General features: G+C 48.9%; 1 protein-coding gene across 3 annotated transcripts in view; it reads left to right on the top strand.

Moving 5' to 3' along the window:
* LOC139050799 (fibrous sheath CABYR-binding protein-like) overlaps nt 1–27,238 on the top strand; it is a 135,609-nt gene that overhangs the window by 99,520 nt on the left and 8,851 nt on the right. For 2 of the 3 annotated variants that reach the window (XM_070527561.1, XM_070527562.1), the window contains one exon: nt 2,599–2,807. In XM_070527561.1, the coding sequence (XP_070383662.1) occupies nt 2,634–2,807 (174 nt within the window). In that variant the 5' untranslated portion in view covers nt 2,599–2,633. Of the gene's footprint in view, nt 1–2,598; nt 2,808–19,842; nt 20,063–27,238 lie in introns of those variants that run through there. The other variant, XM_070527563.1, reaches the window with a different exon arrangement.

Raw genomic sequence — 27,238 nt, 5'->3', positions numbered from 1 at the left:
GCAGTGCGGATTGTCACGTCACTTGTGGTCACAATGACTCATCAAAACTGACCAGCATTGTTCGGTAAGGAAACCTCCCATCTGTACGCGATGAGTGGCAACACCGCCTTCGGCCTACATTGAAGGTTTGCAAAACTAGCGAGCTTGGTAACAGTTCCGGTAACTGTACTGTAAGTTACCAGAATTTTTTACAACGCTCGAGTAAACTCGTCAATTTATATTTAAGCTTGTGTGTCATTTAAATTTACAGCTTCTCCCCCCCTTCTCTCACGCGTACGCGTCTAAGACACGCATCTTTGTGAGAGAAAATAGTCTGTTGCCGAAATTTGCTCTAAGAACTCAATGTAATATTGGGAACTCTGCGCAGACAGCTAAACCTTACGTGCTTTCACTTTCAAGAGCTTCATTGGTAAAGCCAGGTTCGAACAGCGGTTTGTTCTTCCTAAGTTTCTGCTAATGATGATGATGATGGTGGTGATAATAATAATGATGACGGATCTAAGCTTAATGTGATTATAAATAATAATGTGTGCTGTTGTCGGTACGCAGCAGCGTTTTTAGATGCGCAGGGGCAGTGTTAGATGGTTGGCTATCGTACGTAAGATCAGGCCCGGGATAACCTAAAATATTCCAATCTCTCTCTATTCCAAATTCGCCATTATCCCTCCCAAGTCCGCCAAATAAGAAATGATCCCAAATCTGCTGCCATTATCCTTTTGAGGACCAAGCCAATTCGACCTTTGCTGGATGGGGGATAATGATGGAATTAGAATATAAGCAGGTCCATTTCTGTTCCGCGCTGTCATTACTCAAAAAATGCACTGCCTGCTCTCCCAAACAGCCACCTTGCGTAATACCCGCCAATTCATTCATTCATTCATTCATTCATTCATTCATTCATCCATTCGTTTATTTTTTGGTGAGTCAATGTGGTGTATCGGACAGTAAGGCGGATAGGGCGTTCCAGGCAGTTTTGCGGCGTCGAAGCGTAGTTGCCACCGCTTGCGAAAGGTGGCAGCACCTGTCTTGCAAGACTGCGCCGTGGTTTGTACAAGGTCTCCCGAGACTACCGCGCAGCGCGCGCGCTGATTTAAAAAGTCTCGGAGTCCACGCGCTCACCGACATGGTCGGTGTGCATATTTGATTGCTTATTTATTCCCAATATTGTTTCAGGCGTGACTTCGTCTTTGGTGACAGGGCTAAAGACGCATAATCTAGTGGTCTTGCCCGTTTCGCCACCCATCCGCTCCTATGCTCGCGTGGTATCAAGAACCGTCGAATGACCTTTGACTCATAGCTTTGCGTGATCACTCCTTGCGCTTTATATTGCCGGACAGCCTATTACTGAGCAATTGAGCTTGCTCATTTTTTTCGCCTCACTGTTTTCATTCCGTCGTTAGTTTTCTTCGAAGAGGGTAGCTGTGGTAAAAAACGGAACATAATCTTCTCATATGAACAGGCGTTATAAATCCGGTGGGCTTCGTTTTTTTCATAGAACGGGAAACTAACAAGAGGAAGGCCATGCACAACTGAAAACGAGCAATAAAAACGAGTTACATAAAAGACAAAAAAATTACAACAAACTGAATTGTATAGAGAAGTGTCCAGTTTGAGAGATCGAAAGTGCAAATGAGAAACGAAAGCAGTCGTAATAATACGCCTCCCGTAGAAGGTAGAGGGAGGAGAAAAGGCCACATATTGATGACTTCTTGAATAACCAATTAATAAAGGTAGAAAATATAGTTAAAATTCAACAAAGGACGAAATACTCAATAAGAACATGAATTAGCAAGCAAGTTACTTGTGAAAGAAATAGTCGAGCTGGGTGATATGATGATTCCCCTGTGCTGACCAGAAGTAAGGTCGCATAAGACCCAACCAGTTCTACGCCGTAACGCCCATCACCTCCTTTTTGAATGTTTCGACTTCCCGCAGCGTACTTTGCGCTCCCGCTTAATCTCTTCCCTCATTGGGGGTGGAGGAAAAGGGTCTACATAAACTAGATTTTCTGATTAGAACAGCAATTGTTACCCTAACGGAGATCTCTTGTCTAAGCGTTGGCTTCAGCCTGCAACACCCTTTGTTCGCATTGCAATTCGGGGCTATAACGATCCGTCCTCATCAGTACCACTTAAGATAGCTTCAAGCAAAGGAACTCGGGGCAATGTGCTGACTACCAACCGAGTTGATTACATGGAACACAGCTGCTGATATATCCCACCACGACCCTCCTGCAGCCCGTGCCTGCGCCACACACAACAGCAAACAATGAACGTGAGTCACTGTGCATAAGGTCCATAATGTCCTTAAGCACATGTTCGACGTAACAGAGAAGTCTTTCAGTGCAGTGAAAACTCTCCTTTCAAGGTCGCTAACTGTCCGTGGTCGAAGTGTTGTCCCGACTAACAACGGGTGGTCGCCGGGCGCCCTAAGATTGCAGCATACTGCTTAAACTGGCTCTCTTTTTTCATTCTTTTCTTTTTGTCATCTGTTCTGTGTCGCATTGCGAGAATTTGAATGACCGAGTATCCTCTTCGGCTTTGACGTCATTGGTTGCTCATAGTTTCGTTTTGTCTCTCTCTCGCTCTGCTTGCGCAGTGATTGACGGCGTGATCGAGCCATAGGCGGTCGCCATGGGCCAGAAGATGGGCAAGCAGCGATCGGCGGACATCACGCCGGCGCCGAAGGACAAGGTGAAGCGGCGCAAGAGCAAGCGTGAGGCGGCCAACGGGGACACCCAGGGCACCATCACGCCCACCGGCGACGGGGTGGTCGCCGCCACCACTGCCGTCCAGAAGGGCACTCAGGTGAGTTGGCACTTTTAACGCGACAGCGTTAAGGAGCTCGTGTCGCAGAAAAGCCGGTGTCGTCGACGTCGGTGTCGGCGTCGTCGGCGTTGGCCGTGAGCGATAAATCCCAGCAGGCACTTCATGAATAAAAAACAACTTGCAACATGGGCTGGGTGGGAATCGAACCAGGGTCTGCGGAGTGTGAGACGGAGACTCTACCACTGAAAAAAAACTGAGCCACGAGTTCGATGCTTCAAAGCGGTACAAAAGCGTCTCTAGTGAATGCGGTGTTGCCTTAGAAACGAGCTGTTTCTAAGGCTCAGGCGCGCGTCGATTGCTCAGGCGCACATTTCGTTGCCGCGCCGAACGCGGCGCTGCTCGACGCTCACCGCGTCCGATGCGGGGCGCGTAGTCACTGCGCCGTAGCCCACTGTCTTACACCCCTTGGCGGGTCGACGGGAACGCTGTCGCGTTCCACTCTTGAAGGCGAAGCTTCAGCGTCCTCCAATTTTTATACACAGTAGTCGAATAGCATAATCGCGGCTCGCTTCGTCTCTCCTTGATCTCTCGAACTTCTCCCGTGGCCATTGAGAGAAAGAGAGAGAGAGAGAAAACAAGGGTAGGAAACGCAGGGAGGTCAACCAGAACAGCATCCGGTTTGCTACCCTACACTGGGGGTGGGGGAAGGGGGAATAGAAAGAGGAAGAAAGGGAGAGAGTAAGCACTGAGTAGGTGTGGGAGGGACACCGCACACAAGGACACTATAAGTGGTCTTTTAAGCCCGTGCACTTCAAGTACCGCACTAGCGCACGAATAGCTTTTCGAGCCAGTGACGGGTGTGGCCACGGTCCGAGTATATTTGACATTGAGAGAGATGTCGATACAGAGAGGCCCCTTTCTTTCAAAGTCCCGTTTCCCCAACTCCCTCCACGGGCGTAGAAAAAAAAGGGAGGAGAGAGAAAGAAACAAAATGGCAACTGTATAAGCGTTCGCCGAGTCCGGTGGATCGCAAAGTACAATGGCGCTTGCACCCCGTCAAGCAAAATTTTGCTACACGTAGCAGGAAAGTCCCGCACAGAGTTCAATAAGTAACGGCGTACTACAGATGAACTACGGCTTATTGATTCACTGGGAATGTCGCGTGCGCACCCTGCATCTTTTTTTTTTCTTTTTTTTTGTGACCGGGGGTGGTCTTCTAGTTTATCGTCAAATTGTCGAGAACGGTGTCAGAGATAAGGGAAGAGTAAGTTTGATGAGAGGAAGTGCGGAGAGGCGTGTCAGAGGACTGTATTTCTGGTCTGCTAATACACATTAAGGTAAAGGGGAAGAGGACAGGACACAAAAGTAGAGGAAGAATAATAGTGATGATGGAAAAATGCTATGTGACAACCACCTGCTGCCCGATAAGTCCAACAGGATCAGTGTCGCTAGCAGCAGCAGCGCAAGAAGGCACGTATTATATATAGGGGATCATTTTTTTAAAGTTTTGTGGTATTTTTAAACACCTCTTTCGGACCTTTTAAAAAATAAACAGCCCGTATGAAAGCGTGTACACACATTGGCTATCTACATGCAACGTAGTCAGCGGTGCATAGTTCAGCTTGGATATTTCGACTCCGAACACTGATGGCCCCGCTCACCCTGGAAGGCAACCGAGTTCAAGGATTGCCGCTGTCCGTTCAGCTATGAATCGATCCGACCATGGGCGCATCCCCCTTTGTACACAACGCGACCTCTGTCCTTCAGAGGGTCGTTAGCAGCAGTAGGACCTTCGCGCGGTTCGCGTCGCGTCGGTGCAAACTCGCGCTGGCGAATAGCAGGCCCGTGGGGCCCTAGTATAGCGACGTTGAATACGCAGCACATCTTCTTCAGTGAGGAATTGCGATGGACTCTCTATTAGCTATTCTGCAAGATGTGCTTATTCGATATGCGTCGCGTCTTTGCGAACCCTCGATGGCGAATCTTGCTGACGTGGTGCCCTAGTATAGTGAGGCTGAATAGGCAACATATCTTCAGTCGTGAATTGCAATGCTCTCTGTATTAGCAATTCTGCAAGATGTGCTTATTCGATATGCGTATACTACATTCGTTAAACACTTTTTGGAAGTGCACTCGTGCGTGCTTATGTCTTCGAAACGCTGCGTATTTACGTATACGTAGGTACGTGCATGTTTGAAGTCTTTAGGCGTGTGCCTTTGTAGTATCCGTGCGCGGTACTGCGGACGTATGCATGCACCGCTATGTGTTTAATTGTAAACTTGTATAGCGTCCTTGCGTGTCTGTGCCAGCCGATAGCATAATTAGTGTATACGGGCACGCGCCCGAGAGAGATGTGGGTGTGAGATCCGTGTTCACATTATGGACCATTTCTAATCGCAACACCGAATTGGTATCTGACTACTGATTACAGCCGAACTGTGGCCTAAGGCGTCCTATCGGCCACTATTTCTTCTGTCGATAATGTGGAGGTGTTTCTGCTATGTTTGCCTTAGTACTAGATCGGTGTTTCGTTTAAGAATGTACCGTAATGTGCGTACGTGACGGGCGTCTAGAGCACGCATGCCCGCTCTTACGCGAGGCCATTGACAGGGTGGAAAGAATGTCGCAGCTGGAATCCCGCGTCACAGCGTTTGCCTGTCGACTGACGGCACTGCTGCGAAGCGTTTTACACAAAGAGAAGCTGCTGCTTTTGTCTGCGTCCACCGCGAGCACGACGAACGACTGTGTCGGTTGACTACGCAACTCGAAGATAACGTACGTGTGACATCAAAGGGTGCCCTTGAGTTGGCGTCGAGTTATTGTTCTCTAGTGAAATATCTGCAATCTTCGAGCAATGCAGGTCGACATTGTACCGTACGCCTTGTACGTCAAAGTGGAACAGGAAAGAAGGTTTAGGCGAAGAGATTTGGGAGAATAACATTTACAACGCACTGAAACTACTAAGATAAATATACCTATTTTTCTTCCTTTAGCAATGAGATTGGGTGAGTGCAATTCAGCGCTGGATGGCTTGTAATAAGCGAACCTGTTCTGCTTGTATTGGCAGCAGTAAGACGTGAAGGGATGGTTTTTACACGCTTTGGTTTAATTTTGAAGGGCATGATCAGAATACTTTGAGGCAAGCTCGCGAATCGGGGCCGTTGGCCCGTGCCTGTAATAGCACTATTTTAGAAACGCGAAAGGTGGCGCACACACAGAGGGGACACACTGCCGGCCTTTCTTTTTTTTCTTTTTTTTTACATAGGGTACCATAGAAGCGGTCCCTTCTACTTCCACTTACATTCACTGACGCCCTTTGTCTTCGTATCTTATTCGTTTATTATTTATTTAAACATTTGCCCCACTTGACTAATGTTATCTTTACCTGTGTACCCGAACTTCTCGTGTGCCTCAGCTTTAACACTTTAAGATGGCACCGTGAAGACTACATTAAAAAAAAAACGCCTGCCGTGTTTTTTTTTTTTTTTACTTTAGGGAATATTTGGCAACCATATTTTGCGGTGTCACGTTTACCTGATCGTCAGTAATCGCGTACAAAAACCTCGGCGCACTTTGTCCGTACTGACTAAATTTTTTATACATATAAAAAGGACCCGCGCGAGGCATATTATAGAGTTTTAATGCGTTCGGTATTCAGGCAAGCGCGGGCGATTTGCCGGATGAGCGCCGGCGTAAACGTAAGAGGCCATACTGGTGGTGCCAGCCGGTGGCGCAGAGCTCAATCAGGCAAACACAGAGCCAGCATATTCTTCGCCGCGGCTGGTGCAGATTTTAGTCAAGTTCACGATTACGCCGCTCTCAAAAATTAGCAAGAGCAGGCTGCAGCGAAGTAGAACTTACTTGGTTACTGCAATATTAGCTGTGTGTTTGTCGGGTTGAGCTCTGCTTCATCAGGCGGCTGCGCCGCTCACGTTTACGCCCGCGCCCATCCGGCAAACGCGGGTGATAGTTTGCCGGAATTCTTGGCACGCTAAGAATATTACTCTTCTTCCAAGCACGTTTCCACCTCGAGACTAGCCGTGTTGTATCTCAGAGGGCGGGGTTTAAAGAAGCCCCCAGTGTCGCCTTCATACGAGAGACCTTCATCAGGTGGCTTGCACCGCTCCCGCCGCTCACGTTTATGCCCCCGCCCATCCTGCAAACGCGGGTGATGGTTAGCCGGAATGCTAGGCACGGTAAGAATATTACTCGTGTTCCAAGCGCGTTTCTACCCCGAGACTGGTCGTATTGTACCTCAGGTGGCGGTAGAAAGGAGCTCTCAGTGGCGCCTTTATACGCGAGATCTTCGGTCTGCGGAAGGTGCCAGAAACGATCGACGAGCAGTTGTCTGCAAAGTGCAACGACGCATTCCACTGAAGCGGGAATTTTCTTACGGCTGACGGAGTTCGGCTGCACGAAAAGAAAATCATGCGGATCCACACGCACTGTGGGAAACTGGGAACGCGGAGCTTCTATGTATAGATAGTGAATACGTCGTCGTTATGCGATGTGCATGTTAATGCAGATGCGACATGTTACGTGATATAGAATCGACCCCAAATGTTTACGGAAAGCTTACATTTACCAATGAGCTGCGATCAATTAACGTTCCAGGTTTTACGTCATTTCCGGCGAGCGGTATTGTCGGCGTGTTCTCCTCCTAGTTTCGGTTTTAGTTTCAGTGATTCTTTCTGGAAGCGATGGAGTTCAAGGCCGATGCATAGTAGCATTTACTAGTTAGCAGTTGAGATGAACAAGATACGCTTCGACTATTGGTGGGAAAGAAAGTGCGAAAAATATCGATAGAGCCAGGTCTGTCGCAGGCTTAGGTATACGTCGCTAATTGAAGCACAGCCTCGGAGATTGGCCGGCGCGTGCCTTTCGTCGCCCGATCTTTGGGGCTATGGATAAAGTAGCGATGAGCCACTGCAGTAGATACATTAAAGCCTGACGAGCTTAAGCAGACTGAGTGGCTGTTTGTCACCAGCTCGTTTCAAGAAGATCGCCTAAATCGGCGTCAAAAACGTCTTTGCGATCGTGTCGTGACGCATGCGCAGTTACATCGAACTTAATTTTGCATGTAGTCCGCTTTTTACGCGTGTTTCGTTCCAGTTTGGCCTCTAGGTTGACTTCTTCATTGCTTGAACTATAGTCACTGCTAGAGTGTGCACACCCGAGACGGTCTTTCTGTTTACGTCAGCGAAGACGACGGCTCGTTCGCCGCTGTACGGTAGTCCCGTGACCGACTCTAGTACTACACGACGTGCCTATACGCTCACAATGGCCAATTAAACATTCTCGCATTGCGCAAGCCAGCCTGCTTCTTCGTCTGGCGGTGTGTGTGCGGACGCTCAAACGCTCGATCTCTGCAGAGTGCTTGCGGCGCGCGGCGATCGACGCGAATGTAAACACACGCAGTCTTTCAAAAGGGGTGTGTATGCGTTGTACGTGCGCCCAAGGTTGCCGCTGCGGCCGGGCCCGTACCCCGTTTTGTTTGCCACGATTCGCGTGGCTGGAGTTCGACCGGGCTTTTCATTCGCTATACAGGAAGGGGAACCGCGACGCAAGACTGCCTCCCGGTCTTTATATCTTTCCATTGGCCATCGCGTAACAAATGTGATTTGTCCCTTCGATTGTTTGGCGATGCGTTTCGTTGACGTCAGCCTGGACCGCGGTGTATGACGTACAGAGTGTCCTAATGAAAGCTCCCCGATTTCAAAACGAAATTTAAAAAGAAAAAAGAAAGCTATGATACACAGACATCTGCGGTTTGTAGCATCGTGCAGAGCAACTCAGAAAATTTTCTCGTCACTAAAAAAAATCTGGTGGTTTCCGTAGAAATTCGTGTGGAAAATTTCGTTGCACAGGAACGGGTGACTTCGTTTCCGCATACCACACCACACACTGGGCTCCCTCTTGAGGTGTTGTCATTTTTTTTGTATTTATTGAGCGCCTGAAACAAAACAAGAGGTTACAACATAAAATTAAAAAAAAAACTTTTTTGAATTGCTTTACACGTTGCTTCAAACCGCAGGGTTCTATGTATCACAGTTTTCTTTGTTTATATATTTCATTTCGAAATCGGGGAGATCTCATGTGGTCACCGTGTATATCATTCACCGTGGTCGACGCCCTCTGCGATTGTTTCTGGCTGTGGGAAGCGTGTTTGTTTTGCCCTGACGGCCTGGGCGCCCTTGATATCACGTCGTCTGGCTGCGACTGGTTTGCATATCGCACGCGCAGGTTCGGCGCACGTCCTTGTTTGCTCTTTGTTCGCGCTCGTGTACTTGTGTGCGCATAGGCTTTCCATGCATTATCTACAGCGGAATGCGCTCGCGTGACCGCAGCGAGCACTGTGGTTTTCTTTTCTTTTTTTTTATGAAGCTTACTAGGAGAAAAATCGACCACTGTAGTCGTCCAGCCGTGTGTGTGATACGATTACACGCCTGTAAAATATCTCGAGCTTTTTGAGCAAGCACATTCTAATTTGTTTTGTTGTTCGAAAAAGGTTTAATTTCGAACAGACTACCCTATTTGAATGATCGCCTCCCAACGTTCAGCTGTCGCCAACCCAACTAGCCAAAAATAAATCTTGTAATAAAAGCAAATCACCAGCGCTGCTGCGGACTTCGTTGTCTTCGGTATTTCGTAAACTGCGAAATACCGAACATGTCCATTGGGTACAGTCCAATGGACATGTTCATTGTCCAGTGGACCATGTCCAATGGGAACAGTCCAATGGCAACATGTCCATTGGGTACGAAACATGTCTATTTGGGTACAGAAGCTGAGTACTGCTCAGCTTCTGTACCCAAATGGACATGTTTCGGCGCCCAGCTTGGGTATCCAGGTGCACAGTTTCTTTCGTTATGAAGGTTGCGTACCCAGATACAGGTTTCGGTACCCAGGTTGGGTACCCAATTGCACAGGTTTCGGTACCCAGCAGGGTGGAGGCACCATGACGTCATGACGCACTGGCTCGCTCCGTTCCTGGGATCACTGAGGCTGCCACACGAGAGGACAGCCAGAAGCACTGTAGTTTATATTTTTATGTAAATAAGGTTACAATACCTAGCTTTATTGCTACGTGACATGATCGAACGTTGCTTTGTCGCAGACGTTACGGTAAAGTCCATGACGCAAAGTCCGGCCGTTGAGAATTCCTTTGGTGACAAATTAAAATAACTTATAAGCACTTCCAAAACTCTTGTGCCTACTAAGTGTCACCGTTTGACGTGAGAGGCGATTGTGATAGTTTGTTTAGCTTTGGCAATCTCTTTTCAATATATTCCTTCAGGACAGTCTAATGCCCCGTCGGCTATCCTCTTTGGCGTAAACGCATTCCACAGTAGCTACGCCGAGTGTATTATTGGGAAAGCACGCGGACCCATCCGACTCTCGTCCTTTTGTTAGTTTCTTTTTTTTTCCCTATTGAGTAAAACGCTTGATTGAGCTGGTTTTCTAGCTTTACCGAGGCACACGGGTTTCGTTTTTGTTTTTTTCCTCACTGGAAAGCAGGCATATGGTCGCGGACAATGGACCAAAAGCCGCGGCGTCCGCAGTAATGAACAGGTTTATCGGGTATTCCCTTTGTCTAACCACCGGTGCGGCTGTTTTTGCTGTTGGTGTTATCTAGGAGGGAGTTAGCTTCCATCAGCAGTCGGTGATTATGAGTCACCCAGATGTTTTTTTTTTTCCTTTTGTCATTCGGCAGCTCTCGGTGCAATGACTACGCGCCAGTGGATACGAAGTGAAGTCGTGACTCTTCGTAGCCTTCGGAAAGCTAGCGAGAACGTGCCGCACTGTCCGAGGGCGTCCGTTGACGAATCCGATTTTAATAGACGGAGCTGGCTAACATATCTGCACGAGTGTCCATATGGTAAAGACGTCCCTGAAGTCATCCGCAAATGCACATACCGTTGGTGGAAGAAGCACCCAATTATACTCGGTCATGAACGAAACAAAGCGACTCCCTCCTCCGCTTCGTCCTGTTCAAGAAAAGTCTGGAAAATTGGAACTAAAATTGTGATGTCCTGCAACGTTGCCTTCTTGCATTAGCAGAAGTGTTACTTTTCTTTTCCTCTGCAAAAAAATAAATTTATTTTCTGATGACCAAATTATTGATTATACTTGTTCAGCATTCTTTTATTGTCTAAATGTAATACCAATGGTTTAATTTGATTACTATGCAAAATTTGACATTTTCGCTTGATATATTTCTTCGAGGGCTGCGTGCAGAAACGCATTTACGTTTTGTTGGTGCTCTCATCCAAATAACAGCTATTTCAGATATCTATAGTCAACTACGGTATGAGCTAAAACACGAACAAAATGTCATAGATTTTCCAAACTCCAGAGGAAACTTAACAATACCACGCTCTTTTTTTTTTGTACTAGGAGCCTACTATAATCAGAAAAAAAATTCGCCACAGTTTCCAATATAAGCAAGCAGTTCTTCAATTTCAACTTTGACCGAATCTTAAAAAAAAAAAAGTTAACGTCCTATCAACATAAATTCAAACATGAGCAATTCCGAAATCATTGCGTTGTTCAGTTTCCAAGTTCGCTGCATTTGTAAGAGCGGCCAAATTTACACACACACAAAAAAAATGTACACTTCGGAGTCGGCACCATTACCTGCCCAGAAACCAATTAGAGCGATAACACGTAGCGCTTTCATGTAATTGCGCGTAAAACGCGTTCGTTCCGGTTCGCGTTTCAATTTATTCCGATGAAACTTAAGCTGCGCATTGCTGAGCACCAGTCGGGCAGAGTTAATCCGCCGCCCTCCAATATAGGGTCTCTAAAATTCTCAGTGTACTTGCTTTGGGAGGTCCTTGCTTTGGGAGGAGACTGGCGACGTTCCTCCTTCATGGAAGGTGGCTTGTGTTGTCCCATTGCTGAAGCCCGGCAAAGAAATGACAGGCTTGACCTCGTATCGTCCTGTATCACTGACGTCTTGTGTGGCTAAGCTCTTGGAGAAGCTGGCAAGTAAGCGTTTATCTTGGTGGCTCGAAGATAGAAGGGCTCTGCCAACATGAATGACTGGATTCCGAACAGGTTTAAGAGCGCAAGATAGTGTCTTGGACTTGATAAGCCATATTGAACATCATAGAGCTTTCGGCCTTTCACAAATCAATCAGAGAGAGAGAGATAGCAAAGAGAGGAAAGGCAGGGAGGTCAACCAGACGAGCGTCCGGTTTGCTACCCTACACCGGGGGAAGGGAAATCAGAGAGAAGGGAAGACAGAAAGGCAGGGAGGTTTAGCAGACTGAGTCCAGTTTGCTACCCTACAGGGAAGGGAAATCAGTCACTTATAACACGTACGAGCTGTTATAACTCAAATGTTCATGACGTCACGTAGTTCCGTCAGACATTGCACTGCCGCTGTTCAGCCAAGGCATGTCCCCTGTGCCAAAAAGGGACGTCATTAACCACAGACGTTTCACCTTCTTGAATGGCTCTCAGCACCCGCCGTTCTGGCCGACAGTTGGTAATGCTTTCTTCACACCGTCGGCCTGCGGAGTCTCCACAGGCGCTATAATTGGGAGTGCTCGGCAGCAAACGGCCCTCCGTCTCCCGACGAAAGCTGTCGTTATAAGGCTCGGTATTGTTCCCCCCTTTATGGCCGGTCTGGCTCGGTACCGCAGCGGCCGCTTTCCTGGCTTTGTGTACTGAATGCTGAATGTTAAGTCGGGTGTCGTAGCCTTTACACGAGTGCATATGTTTCTGTCTTGTCTTCTTTTATTTTACTTTAACGATTTGTAAGTCTACAAGATTTACCCGAATTACGTATCGCTGCACATAAATTATTAGTCCAGGCGGACATCATTTACAAATAAAGCGAAAGCAATTTATTCGTAACTAATTGACTTCTTAGTTCCGAACTTTACGGCAAATATATTTATTGCAGAGTTATATGGAATCGTCATGAAAGCCTATAGTTATGCGTTCCCATATTTCAACATGGCAATGTAGACAGAAATAGATGACGTCAAATTATTCGTTCAGTTTGCGTGGTTACGTGCGCGGCACCCCGAAACGTGGTTGTCCGTCCAATTCCTCCATGGCAGTGTTCCGTAAAATGGAAGTGCAGTCATACTTCCCTCTTCGCACGAGCTTGTTCCGATTGGGCGCTTTGTGCAACTCTCTTGATCCTCGTCATCAGCCTGATAGTCTGGAGGCTCACAAGAAAGTTTTGTATGAGAGCGGGCTGGACAAGAAGCTTAGGAGAGTCTTGGAGCGTGCAAGATTTTTACCACCATCTTCATCCTCATAATCAACGTCTTCTCTATTCTTTCTGTCTACACACTTTCCCCTTCCCCCAACGCCGAGTAGCAGGTGAGAACGTTGATTCAGGCCGACCTCTCAGCTTTTCTATCATAATACCTCTCTCTCTCTCTCTCTCTCTCTCTCTCTCTCTCTCTCTCTCTCTCTCTCTCTCTCTCTCTCTCGATACGATGCATAGTCACTTCGGCAGCAGGGGCGAGACAGACCGCTTTATCTTGCGGTACGACGAAGTTTCATTTTACGCCGCCCGACTACGTCACAGGGGGTTGCACCGTGAGCCGCACTTCTCGGAGCCGCATGCATAATCACGTAAATTGAACTCATAATTCGATGGTAGTTATTTCGCTCTTCATGACAATTCTGAAATGTTAAAAGACGTGTCTAGGCTTTTACGATTTCCTTCAACTGTGCAATAAAATGTGCTGTAAAGTATTAACTAGGCTAATTAATGCAGTTATTTGAATTAGTGAATGATTTGCTTTAGCTCTCTCCTTTTCTTTTTGTAAGTGACGTCCGCCAGAGCAGGTTATTCATATGTAGGGACTTGTACTAAATTTTGTAATCTTTTTGTGTTCAAAGTAAAAAGACATTATTATCATAAGATCTCAGGAACAAGCTCAAACTCGTTAAGGGTAGATTGTTTTCTTCGCTGGCCAGTGTATCGGAAAAAACAAGTTGGCGTTCACAGAAGTCCAGGCGGTTCAACGTTCGTGGCTAACATATAAGTGCTCCGTGAGCGTGAGTGTCACCCATGGGAGAGCTATACTTCTACTCATATTCGCTCGGTCAGGTTCCAATCCACGCTTCAGAGAAAACGCTTCCTCGAAAACGAATTCACTGTTTCCCTTGAAATATTACTCACAGGCGCAAGGGAACAGCAGAATACGGAAAGCAAACAAGCTGTCGATGTTTAAGGGCCGATTCATGCAAATGTGGCACTCCGAACGTTGCTTGTTTATGTTTGCTAAAGAAGGCCTTGTGCTCACGAAAGTGTCACATGGTACTTTCCTTTCGCTGCAAGAAGCAAGGACATTCAGCAATCCGTAACTTCTTCCATATTAGCATTCCACGTACAGTGTAATCCACTCTGAACAGGTACCGATTACTGCTGAGATATACGGTGAAAGCCAGCAATTTATTTGCTCGCGGATGGCTACGCCCAACAGCATCATATCAGCCACTTCCTCATGACCTAGTCAAAGAAATGTCGCACTTAAAATGCATTGATTACCAAATTAGATGTTCCCCTTAACAGTTCTCACACTGTGTACAACTAAAGCAGAGAGTCTTGACGCACCATCAGGGCAACTACAGCGTACTGCGCTCAAACGCAGCCGCGTAGTGCATATATGCAGGCGGTCTTGCCTGCTCGTAGAAAGTCACTGACACATCTCGTGCTCTTGAACCTCTCTCTCTCTCCCCCCTCTCCCATCCTACCCTATCGCGAGTCTTGGTGCGTTATGCCACAGACGGTCCGCGACGGGAAGCTATAATTGGGTGGTCGCCGCCTGTCCCCCCTCCTCTTGCCTGTGCACGCATGGCGGCACCGCGTCTGCACGCGCTCGCGGCTCGCCTCCGGTCCTGTCGCGGACGCCACATGGCTGCCGCGGTCTGGGAAGGGGGGGACTTCGAGCCGCCGCTGTTGTTTTGCGCGCTCGCCCTTAAAGGGGGCGCTGCCATCCACCCATCCCCTGTACCGCTCTTTCTCTCTCGCTTTCTCCATCGGTTGGCTCATGATAGGCGCCACCCGGCGCTGTGACGCACCGTGTAGGCGGCAGCGGCTTCTGGTGCGCCGCTGCTCTTGTGCACTCAGGTGCCGTTATGTACACAATGCCCTCCCCCCCCCCACCCCTCCATAGTTGAAGGCGATAAGTTTTCTATAGCCCTGAACAGCAGTGCCGCGGAACGATACGCAGGGCTACGCCCTCCTGTGGGACACGTATCCCTCTTAGGTATGCCGTGCGACAAAATGCACACATCGTACAGCAGACGACGGAGAATGCGGATGAGAGATGACGGAGCAGACGGCGTGTGCGTGTGAACGCCTGGCTGGAGTGCTTAAGCGGGATTCTTAAGCGTAACACGTCTGGATCGCAAACATATTTAAAGCTGTGGTATTTACCTTGCAAGTTTCAGTAGGCTTGATGGTAATAATACCAACGCATCTTGTGGGAAAGTGTACAGAAAGCACAGTATACTTACATACAGTATAGACATCCAGGTTCTGGCAGTCGGATTGTAACAGACCAGAAAAGAATGTATTCCAAAACATGACCCGATACCTATTTGAGAAAGGTGAACAGGACAGGATCTGAAGCTCCGCGTTGGGTTGAGTGTGTCCTCAACGTTGTTACGTGGCATGTTCTGGGTACTGGTACCGGTGCTCGTGGCGGAATGTCCTTATTACGCACTCGTGCACCACGTTACGGACATTTGCAGTTATTACTTGATTCGTGCGCGCATATCGTTCGCCGCGCCATCTGTCGATGATACCTCGCGCTGCTTTACTGATTGTTGCACCAGAGGCGGACGTTTGCTTACCGGACCCCCTTAACATTTGAAAGTTCGTTGCGCTAGTCTGCGTCAGCTGGCGGGCAGTGACACATGAACGTTTGGTGAGTGGGTAGAAATATGCGAATAATCCCGTGCACTAGGTGAAAGAAACCATTTGCTTCTATAGCTCTAGAAATCGCTATGGTGCCCCAAGCTTGTTCCAGATGACTAACGTCATGTTAACGGCCGTAGCCTCAGACGTTACTATGACATCACAGTCTCTGATGGTCGGAGTACATTTGCGCCTGGATCCAGGCATTGTGCTGCCATACGTGCCCGGCCTGTAGTCAGAGAATTGCTCCTCACGAAAGCGTCTCTAACGTTGGTGCAAACCCGACGACCGTTGAGACTTTTATACAGCTTTGTGTATGAGTGCATACTCGTATCTCACGAACTTAATTGTCGCTGTGTCACGCTAGCAGGAGCCAAAAGTCATGCATTGGCAGGCCAGGAATCGAGATGTTTAATTATGCCCGCCCCTCATCCCGAACGTCCTTGTTTCTTTGACTCGCGCAGATATCAGTATATGCTTGTTTTCGTCTGGCGTACTATCCAGGTGCAGCTGTGTAGAGTATAGGTTGTAGGTAACTTGATCTATAATTCGTATTTCTTGGCGTATCACGGGATTCATTCTAACCACACATGCACTGTACTGGTGTATGCGACCTCCCTGTCATTATCTCTTCTGAGGTTGCCAGTAGTAAACAAAATAATTATAATATAAATGAAGTAATTTCTTTCAACATAAGCTATAGCTTCCGTGCCGCTGCACGGAACTATTAGGATTATTCTCTGCTAGAAAAGAACACAACCACACAAGGACACATATACGGGACTGCGTGGTTGGCAGGATGGTTCACACATTGACATGATTGTGTCGTAGTTTTCCTTCTTCTTTTGCGGCCACAATTCTGCTAACAGACATGCACCAACTTGCCCGCCAAGCTTTTCTCGTGCACGGAACTAGCCTGGTCGATGGCGTAGGGGGAGAGTGGTCAGGGGCACCGCGCATTGCCCCGCCTGGTTAGGCTCCGGGGTCTGGGTTCGTGAACCATGCGGGGTGGATGCCGTTTCCATGCGGGGTTCTCAAACAAAGGGTGAGGGGCATTGTGGGGAGGGGAGGGTATTTCGTTGTTGCTATGAAAAAGCACCACGAGGTTTGTGCGGAGGAGCGGAGCGGTCGAAACATACAAAAGAAGCGATCCGGCTGGCGTTTGTGTCGACCTTGGGTACCCCTGCTGTTGTAGGCGGAGGAAGAAAAGGGCTCCCCGCCGACTCGTGGAGGGATGAGCGTGGGCGGAAGTGACGTCACGTTTCAGTAGCTTCCACCAATGCGATGGCGCGGGGTTCGTCCTGATTGTGTCTTTTGCGCGACGGGAAAGCTCGTCGTGAACCCCAGCTGTTTCTGTACGTGCTGCCTTTATTTATTTCATTAATCACGAGAACTGCCTGGTGCGAGTCTATACCGTTAAGTCGCAGCTTTTGATGAGCGCCTAGAATGTCGACGCGTTGCGCTCGATGGGTTCCTTCGTTCATGTATATTTTCATCAATGTGTGGGAGCAGCAATTAGCTCTTCCCGTCTCTCTCTCTATATATTTCTCTCAGTTGCTAAGTTGAGCTAATGACCGCAAGCCATTTGTCATCACTTCGTCACGTCTTTTTTTTTTTTTTTCCTGTGAGCTGCATGATACGCTATTCCTGCCTCATAAGCCTAGGTGAGCGTTTTCCCTTCGCGTCGCCTCAACATTGGTTTCTGTTTGAACCGCCTTTTTTTTTTCTGATATCTGTGAGGCTTGAAATGTGTCTTAACCATCACTCTTAAAACAGTTGCACCCTTTGGGGTGTATATTTGTCCCCACAACGATAATCATCATCTACCTCGCTTGCGTTTCCTTGAAAACTCGGCACTCGCTACTTTCCTGTCGAGAATGCTGTGTCATGCTCATAACGCGCGAGCTGTTCGTGACTTGGAAGTTCCGGGCTCGCGGCGTTAAAAGAAGGAAATACGGGCAAGACAGATGACGATTATCACTGTGGTACAAGATAAGCCCCAAAGGGCGTAATTTTTTTAAAGAGGAACGCACATGACGTGGCCATCGCATTCCCTTTTGTTATTTGTGCACGTTTCATCCCGATAACTGGAGTTATTACTCCTTTGGAGCACGCGGCTCTATAGCTTCTTATGCAAATCTGCATTCGCAACATGACAAAAGTAATAAAAAGTGGGCACGCGTCGTACGTGTTAAAGCGCGGTCCTTCTTTGCCGGCGACTTCATTACCACTCGGCTTCAACTCCTCACTTTTAGGACATGTGCCCCGATGTGAACAAATAGTTGTAATTAGCGAGACTGCGTTAACTGCAGTAGCAATTGGTCTTGGGAGTAGTGCGCGCTTCTTCAAGCCATACAGCTGATGCTACGAAATCGCGCTGTCTGCCACTGGCGAGCTTGAATACGTGTTTCCATTAAAAGGGAGAAAAAAAAATCGCGTGCTGCGTAGTTGCAGTCAACTAATCTCGACGCTGCGCACAGTTTGTAGCTCTGAATGCCGACCCCGTACAAATGTCTCGCGCGTTATGTCACATGCCTGAAAGTTCCCAGCGCTCTATCACCGACGGTCGCTCCCTCCAGTTGCCTTGACGAATCGCAGCTGTGCTTTTCGTTACGTTCGCGACAACGGTGCACATCATAACTTCTTAATTTCCATAGAAGGAAGTAGCCATCCACCGAAAATGTAGCACAAGAACTGCAAAGGGACCCATACGGAGTTTCTCGGAAAGGTTCGCAGTTGAAGAAAAAGTTCTTTCTGTGGTGCCTTTCTGTTACGCCGTCAGGTTCCGCCATGTTGCCTTCTGAGCCAATCGGAACAGCCGTAGCAGCCCCGTGAGCCAATCAGAACTGACAAGATGGCGGAATTCGACAGTGTCCAGAGAATAGCATCCCCCTGGTTCAGGGATCGAACCGGGGGGAACCGGTATTTCCGGGGCAGTCCATCTGCTACTCGAACCAGCCAGAGGCCAAATTAATCGCATGGCGATACCGAATTAATGCACGGCTCGAATGAAAGGGGCAACGAGTATGGCAAAGAAATTCTGCCCGCACGGTGTGGGAAGTTTCGCGAAATGGAAAGGTTGTCATGCGCGCAAGAGTGGCATGAAGCTACAAGGGAATCTCACATGTTCTCTGAGAACATCTCTTAATCTCAGCGTCGTTTCCTTTACCAAGTAATCCCCAACCGTGGTTCCACGTGAAGCAAAATCGGAAGAAATTGTGAGCCTTTGTTTCTGGGCATGTAGGGTACGCGCGTAGAAAAAAAAAGGTAGAATGAAATGCTATGCGAGTCCAATTTTAATCGTAATATTAATTGATTACTTATTGGCCTGTTGGATCATCCACAGATTGAACTTCGCTCCAGCATATGAAGAACGCAAATGGGGGCTTTGTGCGAAGTTTTCTGCGCCCACGTGATCATTTTGAGGCATCAACTTAAGCGAAGCGTTTGAGCATGACAAGGGGGGTTTCCCTCCCTTTCCTCCAGTGCGGAAAGGATAGCCAACCGAGCTCATTCCTAGTTAACAGGGGATAACGAGGAGAACCAATAAGTCTTCGATTAATGATTTTCTACGTTGTCACGCGCTCCAGAATTTGCGAGCACGCAAAAAATAATTGGGTGTTGTCGTTCGCGGAGCGAATGGCTTTGTTCGTGTTGAGCAATTCAAGGCCTTATCTGCCAGTGGCTTGCCGATGACGCGCACAATATTCTGCGCCGGCAGCCTAGGTCACGATCAGGAGGCCAGGGCCTTCGCAGTCGCATCCCACTAAAGTGACTGTTTGACAATGACTTTACTTTTGTCCCGGACGCGTAATACAGCAGAGTAATACTGTCAGGGAAAGGGGGATCGGACGCGGAAGAGGGTAGGTGTTGCTCTTTGTTGTTGTTGTGCCATTAATCCCCGCAGTGCGTTGATTACTCCCTTTATCACCATACCTGCTGCTGCAGGTATGGTGATAAACAAAATACCTCGTGATAATGACCCACACCTACTGCGTCGTGGTTTCGACCCTTCTTGTTTGCTTCCCACCGCTTTTCCCTCCCCCCTTGCGTTAGTACCGAGAAGGTGCGGCTACGTCACGCGATTCGCGCGCTCCCATTGGCCGGTTGGCGGGCGGGTCTCCCTTCCCCCTCCGCCATCGCCAGCTCCCCGAGCATCCAGAGCCTTAAAACGGGGGCCCGCTGCGGTTTCGTTTGCCAGTCAGACGCCCGCTCGCATCTCGCCAGCATCCGTTCTCTTTTGGCTTTTGTGTGCGGCGGCCGTGCGTCTGTCGATCTTTTCGGAGCAACCGCCCGTCTTTGCGAGGTCGACTGAGACAGCGTCGTTGGGTGGCCCACCCCTCCCCGTCCGCTTTTGCCGGTGTGAACTGCGCGTAGCCAATTTTGCGTATACGCAATGGTGGGTACCGTTCTCTTTTGTGTGTGTGTGTGTGTGCGTCCTGTCTACAACGTGTTCATTTGCGTCTGTGCGCGTTCGCTTTTTCCGTAGCTCGGTAACGGACTTTGCGGTGCTTCCTAAATTGCACTCGTAGCGTACTGGACGAGGCCGCTAACGCTCGCTTCGGTATCAGCCGTAAAGCAGCGCGTTTACCGTTTCGAACTATTTGCGCATGCGTGCATCTACGCCTGTCTAGTTAGCATTGTCACATTAACTTCTCCTTTTTTTTACATTTGTACATTAGTCTTACAGTGGTTAAAATTAGTGCGTTAGTCGCTCTAAGGGGCGGCGTTTTTTTTTTTTTTTAAAGGTGCACTGTCATTCATTGACGTAGCAGGCTAGCATCCTCCTCCATTTCATTTTTGCCGCTGCGAACTACGCGTGCACTTTGGTTTATGAATGCCTGCTCAAATGGTGGGTGCTGTTCTCATTTATGGGAGCGACTGGTTTAGCTCTGTAACGAAACTTGCGGCGTCTTTGTGCATCGCACTGTATGGCACAGCGGTGTGCCTGTGGGAATTGTCCTATTCAGTTTTCGACCCAGCCGCTGGTGCTCGCTTTGGAGTCGATCGTTCGGCAGCGTGCTTACCGTTACGAACTTTCGTTACAATAAGCTTACATCGGATGACTCTGTAGTTTTTTTTTTAATGCAGGCCTAGTGTGTTTGCGTTTCACAAGATGTACTTGTCCTATGGCGGAAGGGTAGTGTCTATTTTCTAGCTGTGTTAAGGGAAGATGTGCAATTCTATCAGTGTTCTCGAATGACCACTTCCGCAAATGCCAATGTGAATTACGGGCGGTTATCTAGGAGCACTCCGGCCTTGTCGCAAAGCGGGTATAAAACAGCTTTAAAGCTGTTAGAACAACCGTGGCTGTAGTGATCTCGCCTCCTTATCGATAGAAAGTGCTTATGATAGCAGTAACGCTTAGTTGTTTCCATAGCAGCGGGATCCGTTTCGACGCAGTCCAGTCAATGCGATGTAAAATAACGATGGCGGCGGAAGTGTGCATACCCTTTCGTCACGCCTACTTCCGCTAGCATGTCCAATCAATGCTTACTTGTTCCCGTCTCCAAAAATTTATCCATCGAAAATGACGGACCCCGATGCTTCTACTTACGTAAACATGCCTACTTATGTTCGACGGTTCGCAATACACTAAATAATTCTGTCATTCCGTCGAGAAAACAATACTACGTCAAAAGTTGACGTTACGACGGGTCTCTGCTTCCCCTCCCCTACAAAGAATAGGCGACCTTGACCGCGTCACACACTGAACAGACGCGGTCCTCGAAGCTGTTAGTGAGCTCTTTTCAAAAACGGGGGACCTCTGTGGGAGCGGGTATGAACACGATATTACCGGTGTTTGGGACAACATGCGTGCCAGGTGCGACCCGCAGTCGAACGCCATGAACCGCATTCACATGAAGTGGATTTCGTGTTAACGAGCCGATAAATTCTATTGAGTAATGCGATCTCTCGATCGCTTTTTTTTTATTCTACCCTTGCCGTAATGCTGCTTCTGTACCTCAATTCGACGCTTCACAATATACTAAATAATTATGTGATTGCGTCGAGAAAACAACTACGTCAAAAGTTGACGTTACGACGGGTGTCTGCTTCCCCTGCCCTGCAATGCATAGGCGACCTTGACCGCGTCACCCACTCAATAGACGCGGCCCTCGGAGCTGTCAGTGAGCTCTTTTCAAAAACGGGGGGGCGGCGTCCGGTTCGTTCGCACGCTTGTCGCATCGGTTGGCAGGTGAGCCGACACGACGCGTACGTGACAAGCGTCGTCGCTCTTTCGAGCAGCGGATTGGTTTGGCGCGTTGGCCACGTGCGTCACAACAGGTACCGTAAGGACGCGCCTGTTTACCGCACGCCCCATTGTGTGAGGGGCTGCGAACGTTTACGAGTACTTACAATACTTACAGCCAGGCTTTATTTTCTTGCTTCCCCTGGTGGTTTCGCGTACCTCACCGAGCAGAGTTGACCGATCTCGGAGGCTGTGTAATCAAAGCTAGTTTGTGATTTCTAACGGGCGCCGTTCCCAAAGCCAATTCAAAGGCGAGACTAGGCCGATTTCGATGATACTATCTCATGATGTGAGATGTTTTGCGGTAGCATTACGGTAGCTCATTTGTAGCATGTGGACTTAGCGGAAGCAGCTGTGACGTCAGCGTGGATAAATTTGTAGGTGACGCATTCGGCGTAGTGGCGCTGGTTTATACGTCACTACGGCGCGCCTCATCAGATCGTGGTTTTCAGCAGGTGAAACGACAGAATCTTAGGACAAACACGGGGAAGGCGGGTGATGGAAATTCAAGACGATGAGCAAAACGAGAACAAGGTGGAGGCAGGAGCCAACGTTTCGAGAAGTGGACTTGCCTTATCGACAAGAAGACAAGTCCACTTCTCGAAACGTTCGCTCCTGCTTCCACCTTGTTCTCGTTTTGCTAATCATCACAGAATCTTAGTGATTTCTAGTGATTTCGTTTTCGCATGCAACATAACTTGCTCGGATAGCAAAAATGAACTTTGTACACTGTTCTGCCAAGGAATTTGAGAGCAAAAATGAACTTTGTACACTGTTCTGCCAAGGAATTTGAGAGTTAGAGGGTTTAACACGCTCGGTGCTGTACAATCGGTATTCGTCAGTCACGTCAGTGTTTTTCTTCGAAGACGCGTTGAAGCACCGTCTATTGTGGGCGGGACAGCCTTGGGTCCTCTGCCTCCCGGCGAATGTTTCTGCTGCTCGGGTGTTAAGTACTTCGTCTTGCACCGGGACGCCTGCCAGGTGCGAGTGGGTTTACTTTTGGAGACGCTGTTTCCCAGGGGGTCCTGGCCATTCGTGCCCTTGGCAGGCCTGTGCTGTTGCCGTTGTTGCGCTCCTGTTTTGCTTTTCGTGGCAAAGCGGCGGCGCGTACTTCTTTTTTGCAGCTGCAAAACAGCCGCGTGACACTTCAGGAATATACAAGTGTACACTCAAGCTGCTTTCGACACTAATGGCATGGTGTTTCACGAGAGGAAATGTGCAAATAATTCTTGCATATTTCAAATGTCAAAGTATATTTCATTCATTTGGCAGAATAAGGCTAGTTAGCAGTTTCATTTTCTTTTTTCAACTCAAATTTCGCGCCGAAACCTCAGCTGTGTCGTCAGTGAGACGTCACGTATACGTATTTTAGGGTTTGGCTTGCTGGGTGTTTCGACGGGCAGTTCTGCAGTTTTGCTAGGCTGAGTGTTTCCATTCAACTGCAGTGCAGAACCCCGTAACGGATTAATAAATGCATGCAACTACACCCATATGACTTTGTCGATACCCCCGACACCACGGCAAGCTTGTGCGAGGATATAAACGTGACGTCTCCGCGCCCGTCTTTCTTTTGTTGCTTATCACTGTTCCTCTCACCCTAATAGCGCGGCCGTTTTGCTGTTGCACAAGCGGAACTTACTGTTACAGCTGAATTAGTCATCTACAACTCATTTGCTTGTTCATCACGTCACTTAATCATTTTAAGACAACCTTATCTACATAAACTAAACCCCGTATTATGTTGTGACAGTATGGCACAGCTTGAGGTCACGCATCTAATTACCTAATGACGTCAGTCAGCTAATTAGCATGACTTCTATTTTGCGTATACTAGCCGCGAGTAAAAACGAATTCGCTGCTCCATCTCGTACTGCTCTGCAACCTCCGTCATTAGGCTGTAAAAGCCTCGCTTACCTTTTTACGTCCTCTGCGGAGGCGCTGATTCCTGATTGAGGTGCTTTGAATGCGCCAGCTGGATTCGTTTCCTTTCCAAACCATTCCGCTTGCTTCTTGCAGCCGGTTCTTTTATTCGTCGAGCCGCTGGTCAGGTGTTCATTGTTCGGGTTAAGCCTGACGGTGACTATTCGTGCGCGCTCTCTGACCTTCGGTTATTCTCAGTCGCACCACCGCAGACGCACATCTTCTAGGCTCCTTACTTGTGGTCTTCACTGAAATAGTTTTTCTCTCTCTCCCTTTAGATCATGCGAGACGGGCGCGCACGGCGTAATCACGTTTCGTGGTGGTAAATGTGTAATGCCCGTTTACAGGTCCGAGGTCGCGTCTGCATTCTTCGCTAGTCTGCAGCACCTTGGAGCCTTTTCTTTCTTTCTTCGTTAGTTTCCGTGCAATCGTGGCACAGCGAGACCGACAAAAGCGTTGCCCCTTTTCGAGGGCAAGTGAGGCGGGATAGAAGCGGAACACGACCGACCTTGCCACGAGTTCTCCTCGAATCTCGTAAAAAGGGACTTCACTAATGGTTCTGACACGCCGCTCTGCGCCGGCGTCTGCACGTCCGTGTCGGCGTACCAGACGACCGCGCCGTCGTCGTGGCACTTCATCGCCGTCTGTCGCCGTATAGGCGTCGTGTGGAGTCCCCGTTATCGTTAGCCATTTGGCGGGTCAATGTTCCACCCGTGCCAGGAAGCCGGCGAGCGCCTCCTTTCCCCTCTACCCCCCCCCACCTCCTTCGTCTTGCAAATAGAATGTTCTCCGGTTCTCTCCCCATTCTCTTGGATGTCACGGCGGATGTGGGCGCCCGAGGAGTGAATAGATTGACTCGCAGCCGCCCCCCCCCCCTTCCCCGGCGCTGAACCATGCGAGCCCGCTAAGACGGAGGGCGGTATCGAAATTCAGTACGGGCTGCCGGACGTCCTACGGAATTGCATATCTGGCTGGAAAGCAAAGTGTCACGGCGCTCGCACGTATTCAGCGCTAGCACTATTATGTGCAGCGCTTCTGTTCACTACGCGCCCAACGTATTTGACATTTGAGGTGTCGGATCTTGATCCTGGCGCTGCCCTTCCACGGGTTTTCGTTCTTCGCGTCAGTTTTCTCGTTACTTTTGCCGTATTGTACTTTTCGCACTTGACTTCCTCAACTCTCTGCGCGACTGTTGACCGCCACACTGTTTCCTAACTCCCCGTTCCGAAGGTCCGTGACGTCACGTCGACCTTGCTCGTTAGCTTTTGTGGTCACAATCTCGCTTTCGCAAGAGTATCCCTTGTTTCGACGACACGCCTCCGGACCACTACGCTGACTGCGCATTGGCCGACGCTGTAACATGGTGTCGCAAGCGCCCTGTGTGGACACGACCCGCACGTGGTTGTTTGTCGCATTCCGTGCACTTCTGTTTGCACGAAGTAGCTTGTCAATTTCCTCTACTTTTTCTACGTTACTGATGCTGATGTTATCTTACCTTTACCAAGAGCCACTAGCAGAGTTTCTTTCTGATAATCTGTTATGTAGAAAGGACGACGACCGCTTGCTTCGATGGATAACACAATGCTCGCGATGGCTTCATCCTGGCAAAGCTCTCGCGAAAACGTCTACTAGAAACCGACTAGGAAGGCCCACAACTGAAAGGCTCACTCAATGGATGCTTCGGCCGAATTCAGGGCTGTCTTTTACGCGGACAAGACAACAGGCAGCACTTAAGTAGGCCCTGGTAGCGGCTACATTGAACGCGGCGTAAGTTGAGAGTTGACAACGTAAGTTGACGATGTTCAGAGATCGAGGCAAAATGCACTCGTCGAACTAAACTCAAAACCATACCCACTCTTTCGCTTCGTTGTCTCGACGCCACGAAAGATCTGGAAATCTCACATTATATCAAAAGCAGGCGTGCGAAATTTGGATATGATAGCAACGAACAAAACAATGCTCTTACGTCTGTCCTACGCCTGCCTTTTGGTGTCAAAAATTCTTAGCAACTTCAACTCATTCTAAGTTGCTTCCTGTCGTCCCAAGTTTCCTGTAACTTGGCTTAGCTGGACAAGTTCGCGTGCGTTCATACGTATATTCAAAAAGCACGCTCGCAAATCACGGCACGCAACACCGTTGTCCCTTTAGTTGCCGTTGCATCCGCGTTTTGTCAGCGTCAACCTGGACGGGACGTTTCGGAGCTCCCGTTTCGCTCTCCGTCCGATTCCCGGGAATTCCGACGGGCACCGTCTTCTCGTCGTCCATTGCCTGCCTTCGCCCAGAGAAAAGGAAGTTGAATACTCGCGTGGCGACTCCTTACGTGCCGATGACACGTCGTCTGCTTCGCCGACCCCTGTCCCTCCAGACGTTGTCGTGCGCGTCGTCCACCGAAAATAGTCGTCGTCGTAGCGCCCTGACCCCGAGCCCTTGACAGAGCTCGCCCGCTCTTCTCCGAGAAAGAGGAGGTGGGTGGGCTTCGCCTCGTCTTTCCTTTCATGGACGAGACGGGACGCGTCTGCAGGCCTGCGACTCGTCTTGCCTGTCTTTAGGGCTGCGGTTCCCCCTGAACCGGCGCCTCCCGGACGGGTGCGGTTTATTCTAGGCCTCGTTTCCGAGCATTCTCTCTTCGCTGCGGAGCTGCGAGCGTGCGTAGCGCCCCCTATCCGCAAGCGCTGCAAGCCGGCCGATCCTCATCCGTCGCGTCGTGCATCCGGTGACAGTGGGGCACTCGGAAGTGGTAGCGTGCGGTCTGTCAAGACGTGTATGTACGAAAGCGCTAAATAAATCTTTTCGATCTCGGTCGCGCTCGCGTACATGCCCAAACTTTTTCCGTCGTTGGAATAACCCTGCGGCACGTAGCCGTTCGTATCGAGTTTTGTTTACCCGACCAGCGTGAACGGTGAAGTAGGCGTAGTTTGCTCTGCACCGTGCACGTTGTCACACGTTTGTTGCACAACTGCAAAAAGTCAATCTCGCATCAATCGTGGGAACGAAAGCATGTTTCGTAGTTTACTAATTGCACTAGTGAATTTGTGGTAAGAGCTATCTAGGCCAAACTGGTCGGCACCTTGCACTCTAGTTTTCGATAACACCACGTTTTCCTTTTTCTTTTAAACGGGCGCGCGATTAGCTTGAACGCGAAATAGGAAGTGTATTTTATCAACTCGGAAGCAAAGTGCATCAGCACGCTATCACTATCGGAAAAAGGATTTCAATTTTTTACAGGTTTCGTCCGGTTTTCCGGTGATCTGCGCACACATATATTTGGAACTTCAAGCGATCCTGTGTTCACGTCTCTACTTCGTCTGTTTGGTTCGCGCTGAAAAGAAATTTTTTGCCACAGACTTGACCCGCTGTCACTGAGTACACAGCTGGGCCTACGTATGTCGCAGCATGTAGCAA

Source organism: Dermacentor albipictus, chromosome 10 (assembly GCF_038994185.2).
Source record: "Dermacentor albipictus isolate Rhodes 1998 colony chromosome 10, USDA_Dalb.pri_finalv2, whole genome shotgun sequence".
NCBI lineage: Eukaryota > Metazoa > Arthropoda > Arachnida > Ixodida > Ixodidae > Dermacentor > Dermacentor albipictus.
The sequence above is the reverse complement of the archived record's forward strand: the minus strand, read 5'-3'. Positions and strand labels throughout refer to the sequence as shown.